General features: G+C 36.2%; 1 protein-coding gene across 1 annotated transcript; it reads left to right on the top strand.

The window, feature by feature from the left end:
* Positions 1-2,411: 2,411 nt before the first annotated feature.
* LOC133796263 (zinc transporter 1-like) lies at positions 2,412-16,310 on the top strand. Its single transcript, XM_062233737.1, has 3 exons — positions 2,412-3,008; positions 3,150-3,299; positions 16,001-16,310. The coding sequence occupies exons 1-3, from the start codon at positions 2,412-2,414 to the stop codon at positions 16,304-16,306; spliced, it is 1,053 nt and encodes a 350-aa protein (XP_062089721.1). The 3' UTR covers positions 16,307-16,310.
* Positions 16,311-23,676: the final 7,366 nt, after the last annotated feature.

Raw genomic sequence — 23,676 nt, 5'->3', positions numbered from 1 at the left:
AGAACAGCCAAACAAATCCCTTACTTAAAAAAATATATATATAATGAACATTGTCTAACAAAAAGAACAAACAAATATAAGAATTGTTTTCAAATTTTAAAAGTTGGTTATAACAAACAAGCTTTTAAAAATACATATAACCACAGACAACAAAGAAAAAAAATGTTATTTTTCACAAAAAAAGTTCACTAACCTCATGATCACAATAGAAAAGATAAAAATGAAGCTCTGTTCAAAATGAAATCAATAGCCAACTATTTTAATAATATGTTGTGATCCATGAGATCTCATAAAGCAAAACCGTTAAATGGAAAAGTGAGACAAAACATCACCCATTATTTCAACAAGAGTTTTGAGCCTAAATTTTCCTCATGTGTGTGCACTGGACCACATGTGAGCCAATGTTATGGCTCACTCACTACTATTTTTTTTTTTTGGTTTTTTTTTTATGTAAAATCTCTCTTATTTTGAATGAATCACTCATTGAGTTTTACAAAGCAATCAGCTATGGCTTTCACTCATCTCCAGAGATCTAGCCATCTCCCTTTGTCAAAAGATAATATGAAGAAGGATCAAACTTCTCGAAGCTTAAATTTTCGAAAGGTAGCTCTTCCCATTCCATCCAAAAATAGTAGCATTTTTAGATGAGAGAAATAAATGCTCAAACCAAAAAAATGAGAAATGGCAAGTACCTTTCAACTTCAGATGATGAAATGAGAAGCAAAAGCTGCACCAAAAAACAAACAAACAAAAGTTAGGAAATGAAATGAAAAAAAAAAAAAAACTAACTAGGAGAAAGAAAAAGGAAGTCAAATGCCACAAAGACCAATACTGTTTCTTAAGCGAACATAAGTGTCAACACTCAAGACTTTTGTGAAAAGATAAGCTAATTATGCATCTATAGAAACATGTGAGCCTTTTTTATTCAACTAAACTTTTAATGAAATGATGTCTCATATCTATATGGTTAGTTCTTGAGTGTTGCACATGAGTTTTTTGAAATGTTAATGGCAATTATGCTGTCACAATGTAGTTTTAAACACTCTTGTGGGTAGCCATAATTAGTTAACATCTTATTAATCCATATAAGTTGAGTGCAGCAACTACCAGTTGCTATATATTCAGCTCCAATGAGGACCCTTGATGTTAACAAAGCTCTAATAGGCGAATGATAAGACTTGATTTGCTTGCCTATTTGACATAGTCCACACAATTTTCCCCTGGACACTTTGAAATCTGGAATGCCTCTTATAGCTCCGAGATTGACAATCTTCTTTAGATCTTTGTAATTGAGGTGGCCAAGGCGATTAATGCTACAAATCAGGTTTGTCAAGGAAGGTACGATGACACAAAACATTATTGCGGAGAGTATAGCAATTATCAGAATACTAGTTTCCTACCAGAACTAAACACCCGTTAGAATAAACTAAAAAATGAGTTTTAGTAAAGCTTACAGTTGATTGATACTCATACGATTTGCCTTTAGACATTCGACATACAAGACACCCGTGAGGGGTGAGATCCCTAGAAGAACCATCTCTCTCCTCTGCCGAAAATAATACCCTTATTACCATCACCAAATGTAACTAGTCATTTCTCACACTCCTTGAAATTTATCAAGAAATATTTGTTTCTAGTCATATGTTTATAGAGCAGCCACTATCGAAATACTATTGATCATTCTTAAATGCCGAAAATGAGGTATGGTAAATGCTGAAAAACTTTTCCTATGTGGCAAGTGAAAACACTGATGAGATCACTAGATGCAACAAACACACATTACAGATGCATCTGGGATCATAATGATTTGCCATTCAGAAAAATACCTAAACAAAATATGGTTATTACAATTAACAACACAACTTAATTTACAATTCAAAGTCAAAGTTACCATATATAACTAAATGTTCAATTCACCATGGTGGATTGATATGCGCTTACGATTTTCAATTCATGATTAGATATTGTACATGTACTTGTATCTATCTAATGTTCTTGTAAATAAAATTTGAAAAAGGATACTAGCTAATTTCACAATATAATTGAGTTGAGACGACCCAGTTCAAGCTTAAAATTTGTTGCTTCACAAATTTGTTCAATAGTTTATCATATCATAATATGTTTGTATTTAACTATGTTGACTTTAAAAGATTAGGCAATGATCATATTCTTAGCACGTAAGCAGTGTCTAGAAAGCTATTGATTCCAATCAACTTGCTAGAACACATCTTTTTCCAAAGGTCATATTTAACTTCCTATATATAAAAACAAAATCCATTTTTTTCTCTATGTTCCACTAAACCAATCCTTACAATTAAGTCTTTTGTTCTCACCTTTCTCCTTTTAAGAATCTCTTGTATGCCGTCTCTTATAACAAAAAAATACTCATTCTTCTACATCTCTTTTCCAACATGTACTATTTTCAGAAAATATCTCTTTTGATTATTGTTTTTGCTTTCCCTACTCTAGTCTTTGGCGATTGTACTTGTGATTATGAAGCCATAGAAGGCAAAAATGCTGAAGCCCTCAAATTCAAAATTGGTGCAATTGCTTCCATTCTTTTTGCAGGAGCTGTTGGAGTAAGCCTCCCTCTGATAGGAGATAGAATCCCTGCCCTAAGGCCAGAAAATGACATCTTCTTTATGATCAAGGCATTTGCAGCTGGTGTTATCCTTGCAACCGGGTTCATTCACATACTCCCTGATGCTTTTGATGACTTGTCATCGCCTTGCCTTCCTGAATATCCCTGGGGAAGTTTCCCCTTTATAGGCTTCACAGCGATGATGTCAGCGATCGGAACCCTAATGATTGACTCTTTCGCGACGGGGTATTACAAGAGACAACATTCAAATGGCGCAGATAAACAAGTGAGAGTGGATGAGGAGACGGCTGACGAGCATACAGATGATCACATACATGTTCATTCACATGGTCATTCTCATCGCTCAACCTCTTCACAAAATTCTAGAAGTACATCTGAGTTAATCCGACATCGTATTGTAGCACAAGTAACATTTATTGTTATTGTTATTATATTTTACGTGGATGAAAATGATTATATATATATATATATCCTTTCATACATGCATCCTCATTACAAGTAATGTTAAATATTAATACTTTGCCATGGTTCGTCTTGTCATATTTAGGTACTGGAGTTGGGTATTGTTGTTCACTCAGTTATAATTGGCATTACATTGGGTGCTTCTCAAAGCCCTGAAACAATAAAACCCCTCATTGCTGCCTTGTCTTTCCATCAATTTTTTGAGGGAATGGGACTTGGGGGCTGCATCGTTCAGGTAATATTTTTGATACTTATGTTTCTTACCTATAAAACCACGCGGACTGACATAATCATCTACACCTTTTGAATACACATTCAAATCTATATTATAACTTAGATCTAGCTATTTAAATATTGAATTAATGAAGAATATAATGAGTAAGTCTGATCTCAATTAATTATATCTTACCGAATAAATTAAAGGATGAGGACATTTTTATTTTGAACAAAGGATGAGGACATTTTGACTCTATAGAAGTATAAATATAATCGTGTTAAATTTTGTCATAATGTCGACATCTTTAGAGTATTATTGTATCAATACTATATAATTTGGTAGATGATATGTGTGATATTATAACTACTAGTTCTTACAAATACAACTAATCTTGCCAAAAATCTTGAGCTAAGTGAACCTAGCTAGCTACGTCTACCTACTATACATATAACATCGTTACATATATAGTATTGGGAAAATTTCGGGTGCACTCCCCAAAAAACTGGTTACTTGTAGTGGGCATAGCAGTGCACCATTTCGCTTTTGGCTCGAAAAATATTTTTCGGCGAATTTTTCTTTATGGTCGTGTATATTGTAATTATTTAGAGCATCTGCAAATTTTCAAAAAATTCTGAATAATTTATAGTGCTGAAAACTAAGCTTTAAATAGTTTGTTACACGCGTGATTGTTCTTTTAATGCGAGTGGAAAATACTTATTTGAACATTCTTTTCGTCAATGTAAATTATTCAGAATTTTCTGAAAATTTTCAGGATACTCTAAATAACTACAATATACACGGCCATAAAATGATTTGTGCCGAAAATAATTCGCTAGCCAAAATCTAGAGAGAGGGTGCCCTGGTGTGTTCCTTTTTTGGGAGCACTAGATAACTACCCTATAGTATTAAGCTATATAAATTATATATATATATATATAGATCTGAAATTCTATTTTTAGTAATTACCAAATTAATTAAGCTATGTGAATTAATTAAGGTGTCGAATAGTAATTAAATGTTGAAACAAATTTTAGATCTGTCGGGACAGAATCCGAACTTGTCACGACAGAAGTTGAACACAATAAAAAGACAATGCAAAAACAATAAAGAACACAACAAATTTTTACAAGGTTCAGAAACCCTTTCACATATCCTACTCCTTGGGGTCACACCCAGAGAATAAAACTAATTAATAAACAATCACAAGTACAAAATATTGACTTAAACAATACAAGACTCCCTCTTGAGATTTGCTGCAACTTTGTTGTACTTCTCTTCACTAATCTGATTTTTATTGAAACACTCAACCACTTGAACTCCCTTCAGTGGCGAGTGCTTCTATCCTCCCGACACAAGGCTTGTAAAAATCCTCTCCCGAAGACTATAAAAATTGGGTTCAAATTACAACATATATTCACTCAAGAAAGTGGTATAAATTTACCACAAAACTAAATACTCAATTTACTACAAGATCACGTCAATACAATGATCTTGAATAAAAATAAGGAACTCTCACAAATATTACAATTCACTCACAAACTATGCATCTAAGAGTTCACTTTTTCTCAAGGCCTTAGAAGTCTATTTATAGAGTCTATTTCGTGCTCAAAAAGGCTGAGAAAGAATCTCCTAATAAAAGCAAAAATATTTGAAGATATTCTTGATTAATGAAGATTTTTCATTTTTAGGTGATTATAATCTGACAGATATAAATTTAGTGGGGATAGTTAATACCTGTGTCAGATCAAATTTCTCAAGATAGAAATAACAATTAATTACTTTAAAATTTTAGTTTCCTGAAGTTTTATTACCTTGAGCAGCACGAAAAATAAAAGACAAATATTCTACAAATGATTTTTGAGTAAGCATTGATTATTTTTCTTTATATAACCAAGATATAAATTCTCTTTATAAACATATTGTGATTAAATCAAGCTAAATGAGGAATTATATGAAATACTTACAAATTAATTCAAAACTTTTATTTCGAAAATCACAATAATATGAATTTAACAATTATCTTTTAAATAAAAAGATATTTCTATAAAATTTGCCAATTTTAGATTTTACAATCTCCCCCTTTGGCTATTATATAGACAAGGCATATCTGTTTTGTTTAAAAGATCCTGCATAAAACAAGTGAGTGCTTAAATTCACAGTAGTGCAAGAGTCTCGAAATGACTTCCCTTGCCAAAAATAACCAAAGCACATGACTAAAACAATGAACAACTGGAAGTCAAAAACACATAATCAAAGCACCAAAAAATAGAGTACTCTCTCTCCCCCTCATTGTCTAAGAAAATGCCAAAGAACAATGAAATGAAACCAAAACAAAGTGGATGGAGAGGAAATATAACCGTCACGGAGCTAGAGTGGTAGATGCATTGATGATCGCCAAAGAAGCCAGAATTTGGCGTCGAGTATCCTCCATGGCAGTGAACCGCTTGGAGAGACTTGTAATTCTTGTTTGGACAGAAGCGATAGTAGTCATAACAGCAGGGGGGTCAGGCTCGACATCTCCAGACCCAGAACCAGCCAAATTAATGCCCTTGACCTTTCGAGCTGTGGTAGGAGCATTGTCATCTTTGATCTCTTTGACAATGTATGTAGGTCAAACCAAAGGAGAAATTAAGGTCTCGTGTGACTTCTTCAAAGGATGTTGAACAATTTGTAAATGACTTGCGGAAACATCAAGTTTTGACTCTTGCGTTTGGCATCACTCAAGGACACTATCTGATCAAAAATAGCAGCACCAAGATCGACTGTGACACCAGTCCCAATTTTGAACAATAGAAAGGCCATATCTTGAGGGATGGTCGAGGAGTGAGTGGTGGGAAGCCAATTGAACATGGAAAACTTAAAAAGTGCACAATAGTAGTAAGATCCGAGACACGGAGAGATGCACTCGGTTCCCACACCATAGCTTGGCCAATTAAATCAGACAAAACTTGATCCTTTGCAAACTCAACGGAATCATCAATCTCCACAGAAACTAGATTCAGTACCTTAGAAATTTCGGTGGGACTAAACTTATACAAATGACCCCTTACATAAACCTTATGAAACATAAAGGAATTCTGATCTAACAACTCATCATTCAAATTGACATAAAATTCCTTAACTACCCGAGGCACAAACCCATCAAAGCCAGACAAAGAACATAGCCAACCCCTTTCTTCTAAAGTAAGCAAAACACCAAAGACACAATGAGGAGCAAAAATGAAATTTCATTCACTAATAAAGTGACGATGCTCATAAAATTGCATATTTTTCTCATTACCATTAAAATAGAAAGTTAGAGAATGAGCTTTGAAAGAGGAATCTGAAGAACGGACGGGGGCACCTTTGTGTTTAATTCTTTTGGCAGACAATTCAAGAAAATCCAATGGTGTTGTGCCCTTTGGGTAAAATGCAACAGGGGTGGTTTTTGATGGGTCAGCTTCAAATTCAATCTCCTCCTTCGAATCTTCATGTGGTTCTTCAGGAATTGACTCGGTCAAGGAGGGGTCCAGCTCAGGCAAAGAGTCTTCCGTTTCAGGAGAGACATCCTCCGAGGAGGTGCAAGGAGGAGGATTGATTTTTGCCTTTGATTTGAATTTGGATAAAGAAGTGGAATCAAAGATGGAGCTAGTACCTTTTTCTGGAGCCATTTTGGTCTTCTTGGTTTGCTATGATCTAGTGCCTTTGGATTTGCGCTTGCCCTTTGCCTTAGGGGTCATCACATCAAGGGATAATGACGACTCAGAGTCATGAGCAGACCGATTGATCTCGACTTCGGTGGAGACAGATTGTGTAGGGCTTGAGGTCAAGACAGGCGTATTTTTGACTGGACCTTCGGGTGACGCGAGTGGAACCTCTGAGGCTTGGGATTTGTACTCATCAAGGTTGGGAAGGTCACTCCTTTATTTGCAGCCCCAACCAAAGTAGATCCCTTAGCACCCGGAAGAGCAAGGACCTTCTTCCTTATGGTGGTTTTGGGTCGACGGCCTGTAGGATTCGAGGAAGCTAGGATTGACGCTGGAACAGGAGGAGTGTTAGAGGGAACCATCTCAGGGACTGTCTCCTTCTGAGACTTCACAAGTTTGGAGGTAGAACCACAGCCTCGGGTCTTCATGGATGCTGAAAGACAAAGAACAACAAAGGAAAAAAAACTAGAATCTTGGAAAAGTGAGTGGGAGAGGGAAACAAGAACACTTAGAGCCAAAGAGTCAGAAGGAATTCGAATATAAAGAGAATTCGATGAACAAATGAGGCAAGTTAAAAAATGGATAACTAAAAAAATGGGTTACTGAAATTAGTGTGATAAATGCCAATATATCTCCCCTTTTAAAAAAAAATATTTCTCACATCTCAAAATTGGAAACTTTTACAAGTTTTTTGAATATAATGAGATAAAACAAATAAAGTGCATTTTTTTTTCAATTTTGATTTGTCTTTAGTCCTCGTTCAAAAAAGATTTTATTTTTTTTAATTTATTTTTATTTTATAAAAAACAATTGCCAAAAATGAAAGGATAAATTGCCATATCATATGTGTCCATGTAAATGCCAAGTCATGTTCAAGAGAAACAAGATAACCATTTTCTTCCAAAATTAGATAAGTGAATTATAATTAAAATACTAAGTGATAATGATAACCATAATTCGAAAAAGAATATACTAATCACAAAAAATATTTTAATCAATTCATTATGTGTATGAGTCTTACAACATTTTTACACAGTCTAGTCAACGGGCATATGTGTGTGCATGTGTAATCAATTTGGCGTTTCTTTTTGGCCTTTTAAAGCTAGGGTCATTGCCCATGTTTGGCAATTGTAGCCTTTTTTCAAATTGTAAACATAATGGAGGCTATAACTCTTATAATGATGGTAGCCCTTTATACTGGCAGAGTATCCTCCAATATAATTGCTAATTACCTGGTACCAACTCACTAAGTGTCGACTTTCACACATCAGTATTTGTAGCTCTTTTCTAGAATGGAGCCGGAAAAAGAAACTGGATTAAGGAATGCTCATACTAAAAAAGACATAATGATTTGATCAAATATAAATTGGAGGGTCTACAATTTTTCAAATATGGTTTTTATTCCTCATAAAGTATAAGAATTATAACGATCAATTTCCAAAAATTGAAAAGCTATGGTTAACAAATTTCTTCCAAACAGGACAATAGATATACACAATTACATATGCAAGGCAAGACAATAAATTATTGGAAATTTCAATAAAACAAACCCCCAAGGATTTCCCGAGCGAATCAAATCTGACCATGTTTAAAGCTTTAGTAAAAATATCTGCAATTTGTTTGTTAGTCTCAACATATTCTAAAATTCGAGTTTTGTTTTCAACAAGTTCCCTGATAAAATGATGACAAATGACAATATGTTTTGTGTGAGAGTGTTGAACAAGATTTTTGGAGATATTAATAGCACTTGTATTATCACAAAAAATGGTTAAAACCTTAAGATCAAACCCATAGTCAGCCAACTTGTATCATCCACAAAAGTTGTGTACGACAGCTTCCAGCAGCTATGGACTCAGCTTCGACTATTGACAAGGAGATAGAGTTTTATTTTTTACTATGTCAGGAAACCAAATTGTTTCCTAAGTAAAAACAACCACAACTTGTACTTTTGTGGTCATCAGTTTTTTCTGCCCAATCTGCATCACTATAACACACAAGGTTAGAGTATGTTTCTTTGAAGTGCCAAATGCCTAAATCAAGAGTATTATTGATATAACGGATAATTATTTTTATAACAGTCACATGAGACTCAATGGGGTTCCTTTGGAAGCGAGCACACACTCCAACACTGTAACTAATGTCTGGACGACTAGCAGTTAAGTATAGAAGACTCCCAATCATACTACTGTAAAGAGTTGGATCGACTTTCTTCCCATTCTCATCTTTAGATAGTTTGACAGTGGTTCCCATGGGAGTTTTAGCAGGTTTAGATGCATCAAGCCCGAATCTCTTCACCAAGTTTCTAGCATACTTTCTTTGTGAAATGAAAATTCCCTCATCTGACTGCTTAACTTGGAGTCCTAACAAAAAATTGAGCTCTCCCACCATGTTCATCTCAAACTCATCCTGCATTTATTTCAAAAATTCATGTACTAGAGAGTCATTAGTAGAACCAATTGTTATCAACATTTTTGTGTACTCCATCTCTCTTGTACCCCTTTGAGACCAAAATATGGGTTAGTCTCTCATACCAAGCCCGAGGGGCTTGTTTCAACCCATACAATGCTTTTTGCAGTTTAAAAACATGTTTAGGAAAGTGAGGATCCTCAAACCCTTTGGGTTGCTCAACATAAGCCTCTTCATTCAAGAATCCCTTTAAAAAAGCAGATTTGACATCCATTTTGAATATTTTAAAACCAAGAACACATTAAATAGCTAGCAATAATCTTATGGGTTCAAGTCTTGCAACAGGGGCAAATGTATCATCAAAATCAATTCCTTCAACTTGAGTGTATTCCTGTGCAACTAGCCTAGCTTTATTTCTTATTATGGTGCCAAATTCATCAGTTTTGTTTTTAAATATACATTTCGTACCTATAACATTAGTATGGCTCGGTCTAGGGATAATGATCCATACCTCATTCCTTGTGAATTGATCTATCTCTTCTTGCATAGCATTAATCCATGATTCATCATTTAAGGCTTCCTTCACGTTTTTTGGTTCAAATGTAGAAGTAAAGAAAACAAATTGAACCAAGTTTACATAACTCTTTCAAGTGACCATACTCTCTTCAATATTTCCCAAAATGAGATCAGAAGGGTGATTCTTTTTTACTCTGGTTAAGGGTTCTTTTTGAATGAAGTGAAAAGAATTAGCTGGCCTTTCTTTCTTTGTTCATTCAATTGTTGTCACGGCAAAATCTGTGTCTGATACATCATGAGCAGCTGTTGTCGCCTCTGAATGATCTTGTGTCAGATCTGGTATCCCTTTATGTTGTTGAATATCAATAAACCTGTCACTTTCTTACTCATGGGAGTACTCAGAAAGATCTTTTAGATCATCAACAACCACATTAACAGATTCCATAACAGTTTGGGTTCTCATGTTATAAACACGATATGCCCTACTATTAGTGGAATAACCAAGAAAAACTACCAAATTGCTTTTGGCATCAAATTTTCCCAGATTCTCATGATGTCTAAGAATATAACAAAGGCACCCAAATACATGAAAATATTTGACATTGGGTTTTCTACCTTTCCAAATCTCGTACGGAGTTTTATTTGTACCTGGACGTAGAAAAACATGATTAATTGTGTAGCAAGCACTGTTAATTGCTTCATCCCACAATTTATTTGTGAGTTTTTTGCTATTCAACATAACTCTGGAAATTTCCTGCAAGGTACAATTTTTCCGTTCTACTACCCAATTTCGTTATGGGGTTTTGGGTGCAGAAAATTCATGCAAAATTCCAAAAGATTTACAATATTCATCATAAACAGAATTTTCAAACTTCTTACCATGATCACTTCTTATTCTTACAATTTTTTCAATGTTTCAATTTTTTCGACTCTTAGTCTTGTACGGAGAGTTTTAAAAGCTTCAAATGTATCTAATTTTTCTCTCAAGAATTCTACCCGAGTAAATCTAGAAAAATCATCCACATAGACAAAAAATATATCTCTGACCATTAATATTTTCAACCTGTATAGGACCCATGAGATCCATATGCAATAATTCCAATACATTTGAAGTATTAATATCAGATAGAGCTTTATGGGAAACTTTCAACTGTTTTCCCAATTGACATGATTCAAACTTACCAAGTGATTCTTTACCAGGCTTGGGTATACCACGGATGAGACCTGCATTAGCAATCTTTTCCAAATATTTGAAATTTATATGTACAAGTTTTTCATGCCACTAATCAGTATTATTAAAAATTTATACTCATCATGTGAAAAATTAACAAGAAAATTTTGGTTACAAATTTGACTTATGCTAATTAAGTTAGCTTTCAGCCCATCAACAAGAAGAACATTTTTCAGTTTTGGTAACCCTTCAATGTTTAGAGTTCCTTTACCTAAAATATTTCCTATCATTCCATCCCTGAAAGTTATTACTCCACACTTCAAAGATTTGAAGTAGGTGAGTATGCTGGCATTACATGTCATATGTCTTGAACACCCACTATCAAAGTACTATGAACTAGATGAGTGTATTTTATGCATGTAAAGGTAGCCACGCAAACTGAGTTATCTTTCTTGACCCATATTGTTTTTTATTTTGAATTTCTTTTGTTCAAGAATTGATTCATGCTACCAAAGTGTTTAACATAATTCTTTTTAAACAAATTCAATAGAGAAAAACACTTAGGTCTTATGTGTCCTTTCATACCACAAAAATGAAAAAATGGTACAAATTGTCCAATGTTTTCCGTCGGAGAAATTTTATTTAGTTGTAGATCTGTTGGAACAGATGACAACTATGTTGTCTCTGAAGAGCCATTTTTTATGCAAAACGGTTAGTTTTCACAACAGACATATAATTCCCAGATTTTACAAAAACCGTTTTCTTAGAAGATTCAGATACATTAGATCCTAATCCACTATACTCACTAGACTTTTTTCCTACAGAGAGAATATAATCTAAAATTCCAAACTTTGGATTAAGAATTTTGACACATTTTTTCATAAGATCAATTTCTTTACTCAAAGAATTAATTTCATTATTTTTTGAAGCAATAATCAACTCATGTTCTTTAATTTTTTTCAACAGATTTCTTATTATTGCTAGCCATTAATCGATTCTCAGAGCAAAATTTCAGCCATTGATCATACATTATTTTGTAAGAATCTTTCAATGACTCCTCATCTAAGTCAGATTCATCAGAGTTAGTATCAGATTCTTCATTATTCTGAACAGAATTATTAAGGCATACCAAATCCTTGGAATCAACTGAAGAAAAAGACATATCTTTGTGAACAGAGGTTAAGGCAACACTATTGTTTTGCTCATCACTCTATTCAGAGTCTTGATCACTCCAAGTAGCTGCCATGGCTTTCTTTTTCTTTAAGGTATTGGCACACTCGGATTGAATGTGTCCAAATCCTGCACATTCCCTGCTCTGACTAACCTTTTTATTAGTTTCAAAGTGTTTACAAAAATTACCTTTTGGGTTTTTGGATATGGCCTTTTTGTTTCCCAATTTCTTTATGTACTTTTGAAATTTTTTTATTAACAAAGCCAGCATCATCCTCATCATCTAAACTTTCCTTCTTTTCTCTGGAAAATTTCAAGGCAATAGATTTCTCCTTGATTTCATCTATTTTACCTTTCTGTCTCATTTGTTGGTTTAGTTCAAAAGTGCGAAGTGAGCCCATCAATTGTTCTAATTTTATTTTGTCCAGATCTTTTGCTTCTTCAATTACAGTGAGCTTAGTCTGAAACCTATAAGGGAGAACTCTAACAATTTTTCGAACCAAAACATTATCTTCAAGTTTCTCACCAAGAGAAAAATACTTGTTAGCAATATCTGACAAATTCTCATAAAATTCAATGAGGGTTTCTGTTGACTGTGAATTTAGCCAACAACGTAAGAACGTCAACTACGACAAACCTTCAAGAGAATTATAACGACAACAGACAGTTTTTATCAAGGGAAGTAAATAACACGAGATTTTATAGTGGTTCAGCCCCGATGATCGGTAATAGCCTAATCCACTTAGAGATTTTATTATGTATTCACACTCAAGATCAAATGAACCGTGTCAACTGAGTTTCTTCAGTGTGAAATATTCCAGAATACAAAAAAGGGGTTCTCTCAGAGAAAACACTTTCTCTCTCTAGAACACAAGTTCACTCTTGATTTTTCCAAAAGTCCCCTGACGATCCTCCCAACTCTCTATTTATAGACCTGGGATTCTCAACTGATATCTCCGTTAGATAGGGATATTTCATTATTTACCTAATATTTATATTACAAAATAAATGTTTAAAATACAACTGATCCCTAAATTCGAGTGACGATTGAGAGATTCCCGAATGCTTGGACCAATTCTCACTGAAGTAGTTTCGGGCAGTTTGACGTAGTCTCTCATGCATGTTGACTACTCTTCAAGCTTTACGTAGGTCAAAGGTGGTATGTGCATGGCTCTCCTCGGACCAAAGGTCAGGTACATTTGGCTCTCCTCGGACTAAGGTCGTCCGAGGGTACTTACTTTGCTTCTTACCTCGGGCACATTCGAGGTATACTCCTTCATTGTGTCCGATCGGACACAATGGTTGTCTTCTTTGGCTTAAGGTGGTTCAAACCACCCTATTTGACTCCTTCAGTCAAGGTCCGATCGGACCTTGCACTCTCCTCCTTGGACAAGGTGGTCCGAGCCATCTTTCTTGCCATCTCCTTGGAGAAAGATGGTTCAAGGCACTCCCTCAGGAGTCTTGTTCGTTCGGACATTGTCCTCTCCTTTTCAACCAAAGCTCGATCGGGCATAGTCATCTCCTTGGACCAAAATGGTCCAAGGTACCCACAAGCATCATGTCTGATCGGACAACTTCCTTCTCCTCAGACCAAAGTGGTCCAAGGTATACTTTTCCTCCTCACCTCATTCAAGCCCAAGTGTACCTCTTCCACATCATACCCGATCGGCCATTATGTGGCTTTCCCCTTGAGTAAAACTTGAGCCTTGGGCATTCTCTTTGAACTCATTCGAGTCAAGCTTAACAAGAGGTCCCCTAAGCTTAGGTCCGATCGGACCTATTGCTTTTATACTGAACCAAAATTCAAACCTCCCTTTCAACTTCTTGGACTTGGCTCCAATTTAACTACAAGGGTCTTTAAACTGAGGTCTGAGCCAAGCAACCCCCAGTCCAAATATTCTCTTCGATCGGGCGTATTTGGCTTGACTATCTGTCTCATTCCTTAACTAATGTATTAGGCCATTATTAAGCCAGATCACCCCACTAACTCATGCCATGTGTCAATTTTACTGCCACGTCATTCTTTTCAAATTTTTGGGATAACAGTTTAATTTTCATTCATTTTCAAATTTTCAAATTTTGTTGTTAGCATAACAAGCCTAGAACGCTTGACATCAGCTATTCCTTCAAATTGGGTTTAAAGGATTTTCCAAGCATATTTGGCCGAAACACATGAAGAAATCAATTTAATGTAACATTCACCAACACCATTAAAAATAGCATGTAATGCTTTATTATTATAACTGGACAATTTATCTTCAGCATCAGTCCAATCAAGTTCAGATTTTACCTTAGTTACATAATTGCTTTATGCTGGAGGAGTCCAACCACTCAAAACAGCTCTCCAAGCCTTTTCATCTTGAGATTTGATGAAGGATCTCATTCTAACTTTCCAATATGGATAGTTAGAATCATTGAGTAAAGGGGGACGAGTTATGGAACCTCCTTTTGTGAAAAAAGACAGTGCAAGAACAAGAACAACAAACGGACTAAACCAAGATCGCACTCAGAAATGAGTGACCCGCTCTGATACTAATTGAAATTATGTTTTTAGTAATTACCAAATTAATTAAACCATGTGAATTAATTAAGGTTCAAAATGGTAATTAAATGTTGAAACAGATTTCAGATCTATCAGGACAGAATCTTAACTTGTCACGACAAAAACTGAACACAATAAAAAGACAGTGCAAAAATAATAAAGAACACAACGAATTTTTACAAGGTTCAGAAACCCTTTTGGATAATTTACTCATTGGGGCCACGCCCAGAGAATAAAACCAATTAATAAAGAATCACAAGTACAAAATATTGACTCAAACAATACAAGACTCCCTCTTGAGATTTGCCGCAACTTTGTTGTACTTCTCTTCAGTAATCTGATTCTGATTGAAACACTCAACCACTTCAACTCTCTTCAATGGCCAGCGAGTGTTTGCATCCTCCCGACACAAGGCTTGTAAAAATTCTCTCCTGAAGACTATAAAAATTGTGTTCAAATTACAACATGTATTAACTCATGAAAGTAGTATAAACTTACCACAAAACTAAACACTCATTTTACTACAAGATCACGTGAATACAATGATCTTGAATACAAACAAGGAACTCTCGCAAATATTACAATTCACTCACAACTATGCATCCAAGAGTTCACTTTTTCTCAAGGTCTTAGAAGTCTATTTATAGAGTTAATTTCGTGCTCAGAAAGGCTGAGAAAGAATCTCTTAATAAAAACAAGAATATTTGAAAATATTGTTGATTAATGAAGATTTTCCATTTTTAGGTGATTCTGATCTGACATATACGAATTTGATGGGGACAGTTAATACATGCGTCATATCAAATTTTTCAAGATAGAAATAACAATTAATTACTTCAAAGATTTAGTTTCGTGAAGTTTATTACCTTAAGCAGCTCGAAAAATAAAAGACAAATATTCCAGAAATGATTTTGAGTAAGCACAAAATATTTTTCTTAATATAACCAAGATATAAATTCTCTTTATAAACATATTGTGATCAAATCAAGCTAAATAAGGAATTATATGAAATCTTTACAAATTAATTCAAGACATTTATTTCGAAAATCACAATAATAAAAATTTAACAATTATCTTTTAAATAAAAAGATATTTCTATATAAAATTTCAATTTTAAATTTTACAAGATATACACTTTGTATCGATGCCTTAACTATTTTATTTTAATTCCAACTCTATATGTATATAGGTTTGTGTAGAAAGTAATTGATAGTTTTGTTATGTGTAGGCAAAGTTCAAAATTCGGTCGGTCCTAATGATGGCAGCATTCTTTTCCCTGACAACCCCAGTAGGAATTGCAATTGGCATTGGAATTTCGAGTGTTTACAATGAAAATAGCCCAACGTCATTAATAGTTGAAGGGCTTTTTAATGCTACTGCTGCTGGGATTTTGATTTACATGGCCTTGGTTGACCTCTTAGCTGCTGATTTCATGAACCCAAGAATGCTAATCAATCTCAGGCTTCAATTAGGAGCAAATATTTCTCTTCTTATTGGTGCTGGTTGTATGTCTGTTTTGGCAAAATGGGCTTGATCAATTAAGCAATGCATATTATATATATGTTCACATATTGATTTATATATATATATATAGCAGTATTTACACTTTTGATTTCGTAATGTGCCTTTATTTGTATTCTTTTGTTTGTTTTCATTTATCTATTGATATGACATTGTTTTGGGGTGTATTTTGGTTTGCATTTTTGGTGGAGATCAAGTTTTTCCTTTTTCATGTGCTATGATTCTCTTAATAACTGATTTGTTTAATAATAACTTTTGTATTTGATTATATACTTTCTTACTACTAGTGATATATATATATATTAGAATAAGCACGTTTACTTAGTTTTATTTATATAATTTACTAATTTTATTTTTTAAATTTATATCATTGTCATATAAATATTTCAAAAAAATAGACAATATTATTATATATATAAAAATAGCATAAACATATTGTACGTCCTGGAATTCAGCACGGGCCTTTTTTGATAGCTCGGGTACAGTGGGCTAGCCAAGGACTGTAATGGATGAGCCATAAGTTCAAATTTCCTCTGTAAGGGCAGCGCAGTTCGCCAGGTTATTAGCACGAGCTGATAAATACAAAGCAATAGGTACGATCTGGAAACACTTATGAAGCAAGGCATCCGAGACACGAGCTGATACTACGCTCAGCTTGGATACGCTAAAGATCTGTCATGTCCATGGATCTTTATAAACCCGGATACGTTATATAAACGTGCGTGATCAGACACCGTATGTTCGTTCATCCCTGAATTCTCGGACTCGTAATATAATCGTGCATGATCAGACATCACATGTCGGATATTGCCAGATGACCCATGATCAGTTTTACTAATGATTAGACCATGCCTTAATATAAATTGTTGTATTCATCATTAGTGCGAGACTGGTCACATGAGGAATTCGTATTCACATGATGACCCCAACGTCTACCCAGGAATTGCTTTTTCTATAAATACCAAGACCTTGGATAGGGGAGGGGGTTGATAATTTTTCTGTAATGCAAATACTCTGTCAAAATATAGAGAGATATACACTAATAATACAAACTCGTGGAATAGGGGGATTTTAACCTCCGAACCACGTAAAAAAGGAACGAGTGTTCTTTATATTTCATTTCTAGTATTATTAAGTATCATTTACTTATTACGGTTTATCATTAAGTACTAATCCATCCCAGTCATATTTTCATAATTCACTGTTGGCGAAAAACCGCGTCAACACATATTAAATGAAAAATTAAACCAAAACATTGTTTACGATTTTTTTTAAATATATATATTATATGATAACTATTTTAAATGATAATTTTTTCAATAAAAATTAAGATTATGTATTATATATTATTATAATAATAATATTTTATAATATTTAAATTTATATTGATATAAGTATTAAATATCTAGTCTTGTATTAAATATTATTATAATAATAATATTTTATAATATTTGAATTCATATTAATATAATTAGTAAAAAAATGGGATTATATATTATTATCATAATAATATTTTATAACATCTACATTTATATTAATATAATTATTAAATATCTTATCTTGTATTATATATTACTATAATAATGTAATCTTATAACATTTGAATTTGAATTTGAATTTATATTAATATAATTATTATATATGCAATCTTATATTAAATATTATTATAATAATGATATTTTATAATATTTAAATTTATATCAATATACTTGATAAATATCTATTTTTAAATTAGTTTTAAAGATATATTCTGTTAAATAATTAAAATGTTTTTTTAAATATATATATAATATGATAACTTTTTAAATATAAATGATAATTTTTTTAATAAAAATTTAAATTATGTATTATATATTATTAGTATAATATTTAAATTTATAATGATACAAGTATTAAATATCTAGCCTTGTATTAAATATTATTATAGTAATATTTTATAATATTTGAATTCATATTAATATAATTAGTAAAAAGATAGGATTATATATTATTATCGTAATAATATTTTGTAATATTTAAATTTATATTAATATAGTTATTAAATATCTAGTCTTGTATTATATATTATTATAATAATGACATTTTATAACATTTGAGTTTAAATTTAAATTTATATTAATATAATTATTATATATGTAGTCTTATATTAAATATTATTATAATAATGATATTTTATAATTTTAAATTTATATTAATATAATTGTTAAATATTTATTTTTAAGTTAATTTTAAAAGTATATTCCGTTAAATATTTAGAATATTCTGTTAAAGTTAACATAACAAACCATTAAAACTATAAATTTCCATTATCTACATACTTATTATAATAAAATATATATATATATATATATATTGCGAAAAACTAAGAAAGTTGTTTGATAAGATTGCAACATTTGTCTAAAACCTTAATCATATCATGATGTAAGACTGTTAAATTTTACACCAAAAACCCCTTTGACTATTGAAAAAGTAGTATACTATATATATAATAAATGCGGTAAAGTAAACAAAATTAAATTAAAAGGCCGTAACTGAAAATAAATGTGGCAAATGAAATTTGTGTTATATTTTTCTCTCTCTCTCCCCCTCTCTCTCTCTCAGTTCTTGTCATATAATCACTATCTCCTGTTTTCTTCCTGCTGCCCCCCTCTATTTTCTTAAACCCTAGCTGAAAAAATCCGTAAAGACTAAACCTTTAACATCACTGCCTCTCTCGGATGCAACCATCTTTGTATAACCCTCTTTTTGAGGAAGCCAAATTATGGGACAAACTCAGCCCCTTCTCTTAGTCCATTTACATTTAGCTATGGTTAGACATAACAATCCATTTTATATTTATAATCATAAGTACACAATGTATTGAGTTTTGGGAGCTTATTTGGAACATATTGTTGATTTTGGCTCCACAATCCTTTGAGCTCTCCCAAGCCTTAGAACCATCCTACCAAGGTAACGTCTCTTCAATCTCTCTCTATATATGTAACGACCCAAAATCACTAATAAGGCTTAAGGGTCTTGATTAGTGTGTCAGGAGGGCGCGATTGGTTTATGTGTGAATTAAGTAGTTTAATGCATGATTCTGTGATAAACATGCTTGTATGGTAATATGAATGTATATGTGAAATGCATGTCTACGAGTATTAGTATGCATGTAGGCCCCGTTTAGCTTAAAGGGGTATATTTGTAATTTTAGCACGTTGAGGGCGTAAATGTGATTATATGTTATAATTGTGAGGACCACATTATTATGTGGGTAAATCTGCACCATGCGACTTGAGGCGATCCTAGGGAGCTAGTTAGCGGAAAATTCACAACGAGACCTAATACTTGACTTGGGGCAAGTCAAGGGGTATTTCGTGTAACATCCCACATTTCCTAATATGGCTTAGTGCCTGGATTAGGGGGCCGGGAGGCAATAATTGAGTTATCATGTAAATTATATTATAATATAATTCTGCTTGCATGTTAGGGATATTAAATATGTGTATGTGGGTCCGTTTATTATAAGAAGGGTATTTTAGTAATTTGACCTGCTTAGGGTATAAATGCAAATATGTGTTTGTGTGATTAAGACCACATTATTATGTGGATATATTTGGATTACTCGAAGAGAGGCGATTCCGATGAGAAAGTTACCGGGAAAGTCACAACGAGGTTTTAATACCCAGCTCGGGGTGAGCTTAGGGGTATTTTAGTAATTTAGTACATTACCGGGAATTAGTGGGTAATGGGAATTTATTGATAACCATGTGATAATATTGGAAGTAGTGGGAATTATAGGATGTAAATTGTGGATAGCGGGATGTTGACGGTGAGAACTCGTCAACTAAGTTAAGTTGGAAAAATTATCAAATCAAGATCGCTAATTGGAAAGCTGTAAAAACTTGAACAAAAAACTCAAGAACAATGATGGAACAATAATGGAGAATTCATTCTTTCATTCACACTTAAGCCTCTGCTACAGTAAAATTTCCAACCCCCTTTCAGGTGGTCTTAGAGTTCATTTTATAGTAGGCTCTAATGGCCTTAGGTACATAATGGTCCAGGGGACCAAGTGGTACATACGTACTGTGTCAGGGGAGTGGCTTCAGAGGTCGTGGTTGTACATCCCGTACAGGAGCAGGTGTCAGGAGGATGTCTCCACCACTTGTCTGCACCCTCGATGAAATGTGTGGTGGCAGGCGTAGTGGCGCAGGAGGTAGTGGTGTCGGCTCTGACCTATGGCCGTAGATGTACAGACCATGATCCTTACCCCAGCAGCCTCACTGGCACTGGTATCCGTACTCAGTACTTGGTCGTACAAGTATGTCCCATTCGACTCGTACTGGATCTCCTAAGCATAGGAATCTCAAGGTGTAAGGAATGGGACCCTTGGAGTGAGGTGGAGATCTTGGGTCCTTGGTATGAGATATCTGAAGCCTCTTGAGGTCACTCACGAGTATGGCGATAGGCATGTGGCCTTGACAGGTGTCTAGAGATGCGTGGCGAGATGCCTTCCTTGTGACCCCCCTTGACGGCGTGGCTCCCTAGCTGTTCACAAGGTCGAGTGCGTTGTGGATGTGGCCTTCATGAGACCATGGGCACCGAGACCCGATGACGGGGCTACCATGGTGAGGCCACTTGGGCCTAAGGCAAGGCCGCTCGGGTGGTGCAGCCGAGACCTCTCGCGAGGCCTCTTGGGAGGTGTGGCCTAGACATCTCGCGAGGCCACTTGGGAGGCGTGGCCTAGGCATCTCGCGAGGCCACTTGGGGTGGCGTGGCCTAGGCATCTCGCGAGGCCACTTGGGAGGCGTGGCCTAGGCATCTCGCGAGGCCACTTGGAAGGCGTGGCCTAGGCATCTCGCGAGGCCACTTGGGTGGCGTGGCCGAGACCTCTCGCGAGGCCACTTGGGTGGCGTGGCCGAGACCTCTCGCGAGGCCACTTGGGAGGTGTGGCCTAGACGTCTCGCGAGGCCCTTTGGGTGGCGTGGCCTAGGCATCTCGCGAGGCCACTTGGGAGGTGTGGCCTAGACATCTCGCGAGGCCCCTTGGGAGGCGTGGCCAAGGCATCTCGCGAGGCCACTTGGGTTGCGTGGCCGAGATCTCTCGCGAGGCCACTTGGGAGGTGTGGCCTAGACGTCTCGCGAGGCCACTTGGGAGGTGTGGCCTAGGCATCTCGCGAGGCCACTTGGGTGGCGTGGCCGAGACCTCTCGCGAGGCCACTTGGGAGGTATGGCCTTGACATCTCGCGAGGCCCTTTGGGAGGCGTGGCCCGGGGCATCTCGCGAGGCCCTTTGGTGGCATGGGCTGGCGAGGCCAAGTGAGGCCATGTCGCCTCGCGCCTAGGCATCCGAGCGGGGCCGTGCGAGGCCATGACATCTTAGCATCCATACCTTGTAAACCGCGTGTCACGCGGCACCGATCCCATGGGGCGTGGATCCCGACTCGCGACGCGATGGTATGATGGCTTCCCGAGACAATGGCGGCTCAAGGGCCTTGCCTTAACCTCATATTTTTCCTTGATGAGATTTTGAGCCTCAACACTTGCCCCCCTAGTCTAGGAGAGAACCTTTAGGTGCTCTTGTAGACTATTCATCTTGGTTCTTATAAATAGGCCTTCATGCATGGCTTAATATTTACACCTTACTTCCTTAGCTTAGTGGTAGTTAGACCCTTGCTCCTTTCAAGAGGTAAAGGGTTCAATCCCCCACACCCACACTTTTTCCATAGTTTCATCATTTTTTTTTTTTAACATATGAGCTAATTTCTTGGTGTATCTATTTTATGACTAACACATCTTTCTGGTTCATTCTTGCAGACGTGCACTTTCGACTCTGTGGTGCTTTTCGCTCCCTGACCTTCTTTAGATCCTGCCTTCGCTTTCTTAGTTGCTTGAGGTATATTTTCTTTCCTTCTCCCTTTTATTTATTTATTTTGTCGGGTCCAAACTAGCAGTACTCGGGATGGGGTACATTAGTCTGAGCTTGTAGTGAGTTTGACCATATGCACGCCCCTCCTCCCTTTTTTTTTTTTTTTATATATATATACCCTGTAGTAGTCCATTTAGGGCGTTTGCATCTAGAGGTATTAAGCCTATTCCTTTGTGTTTTGTAGCCTTCCCCTCATTTATACGTGAGCCCCTTTTTGCTGTTGGAACGTGGTTTCATGGCCAGTGACGGCCCGTCCGACATACCCCCAAGGGCTGAGTTTATTGACCTGTCCTCAGACTCAGAGTCCCCTGAGGGCAACCCTCACCAGGACTATGTTTCTTTAAGACAAGCCCGCATTCGTCACCTCGAGTGCATGGCTGATCTTAGGCGCAAAATATGGGTGGTAGAGAGCGAAATTGACTCGGTGTCGAGAGGCGATGAAGGACCTTCACCCATGGGCCTTAGTGACCATATAGCGCGTCTTAGGACGACCCTTTTTGAATTGCGGTGGGAGTTAGAATTTATGGAGGGACACATTCCGCCGGAACCTCCCACTCCCGCCTCGCCGGATGACAGTCATGGGGCTGCTAGCTCCTCTCCCCAGCCCCTAGTCTCAGTTTATCCTAGCTTAGTGCTTCCGCCATCGCTCCCTCGATGGAAAACTCTTGCTAGGAAGAAAAAATGGAGGGTTAAGTGTTCTTTCTCTTCCTCACATATTTCTTTTGATTTTGCAGATATGCCGAGAGCACGCAGACAGGTGTCCGTCCAGGAGGAGGACGACGCCCCTCTACTGGCATCCAGCCTAGTGTCCCATGTGTCTCCGAACAAATTGAAGGGGATAGTGAAGCACTACCGCATTGCTCCAGAATACGCCCTATACGCTCCTAAGGAGACATGCCGGGCCGACCGCCCTGAGACGGGTTTTGTGGCTTTGAGCAGATTTTGAAGGCGGGTGGCACCATTCCTTTGCACCCGTTCTTCGTGGCGGTTCTTAACTACTTCGACTTGGCCCCTCTTCAACTGTCACCCAACAGTTCGTTGACTTTAAGTTGCCTTTTCATTTGGTTCAAGGAAAAGGTCGAGCGCGCCCCGACGACGCAGGAGGTGCATACCCTGTACAACCTCATGGCAGTGCACAAGTCCAAGGGCTTCTTCTACCTGCAGAAGGCCAACAACGATCTTCCCTTGATAGAGGGTTCAGTGTCAAACACAGGGCTTTGGAAGCAAGACTTTTTCTGGGTAAAGGGCCCTCTCTCTGTTCGTGAGGACTTTCGCTCCGGCTCTAGTAAGTACCTTGGTCTTTCTTTTCTTCTTATTAGAACTTACTGTTTCGTACTCTTGCTTGTGCTGACATTGGCGTGGATCATGCAGAGCAATTTGCTGATCCTTCGGTCATTGGGCTAGAGGCGGCAGCTATAAACGACCTTATAGATGCAGACGCCGCTTTGAAGAAGGCGGCGGTCCTATTTACTGT

Source organism: Humulus lupulus, chromosome 8 (assembly GCF_963169125.1).
Source record: "Humulus lupulus chromosome 8, drHumLupu1.1, whole genome shotgun sequence".
NCBI lineage: Eukaryota > Viridiplantae > Streptophyta > Magnoliopsida > Rosales > Cannabaceae > Humulus > Humulus lupulus.
The sequence above is the reverse complement of the archived record's forward strand: the minus strand, read 5'-3'. Positions and strand labels throughout refer to the sequence as shown.

Coding starts and splice junctions, on each gene's coding strand:
- LOC133796263 (XM_062233737.1), top strand. CDS start 2,412: ATGTACTATTTTCAGAAAATATCTCTTTTGATTATTGTTTTTGCTTTC. Junction 3,009..3,149: donor GACATCGTATTGTAGCACAA/GTAACATTTATT, acceptor TGTCATATTTAG/GTACTGGAGTTGGGTATTGT. Junction 3,300..16,000: donor TTGGGGGCTGCATCGTTCAG/GTAATATTTTTG, acceptor TGTTATGTGTAG/GCAAAGTTCAAAATTCGGTC.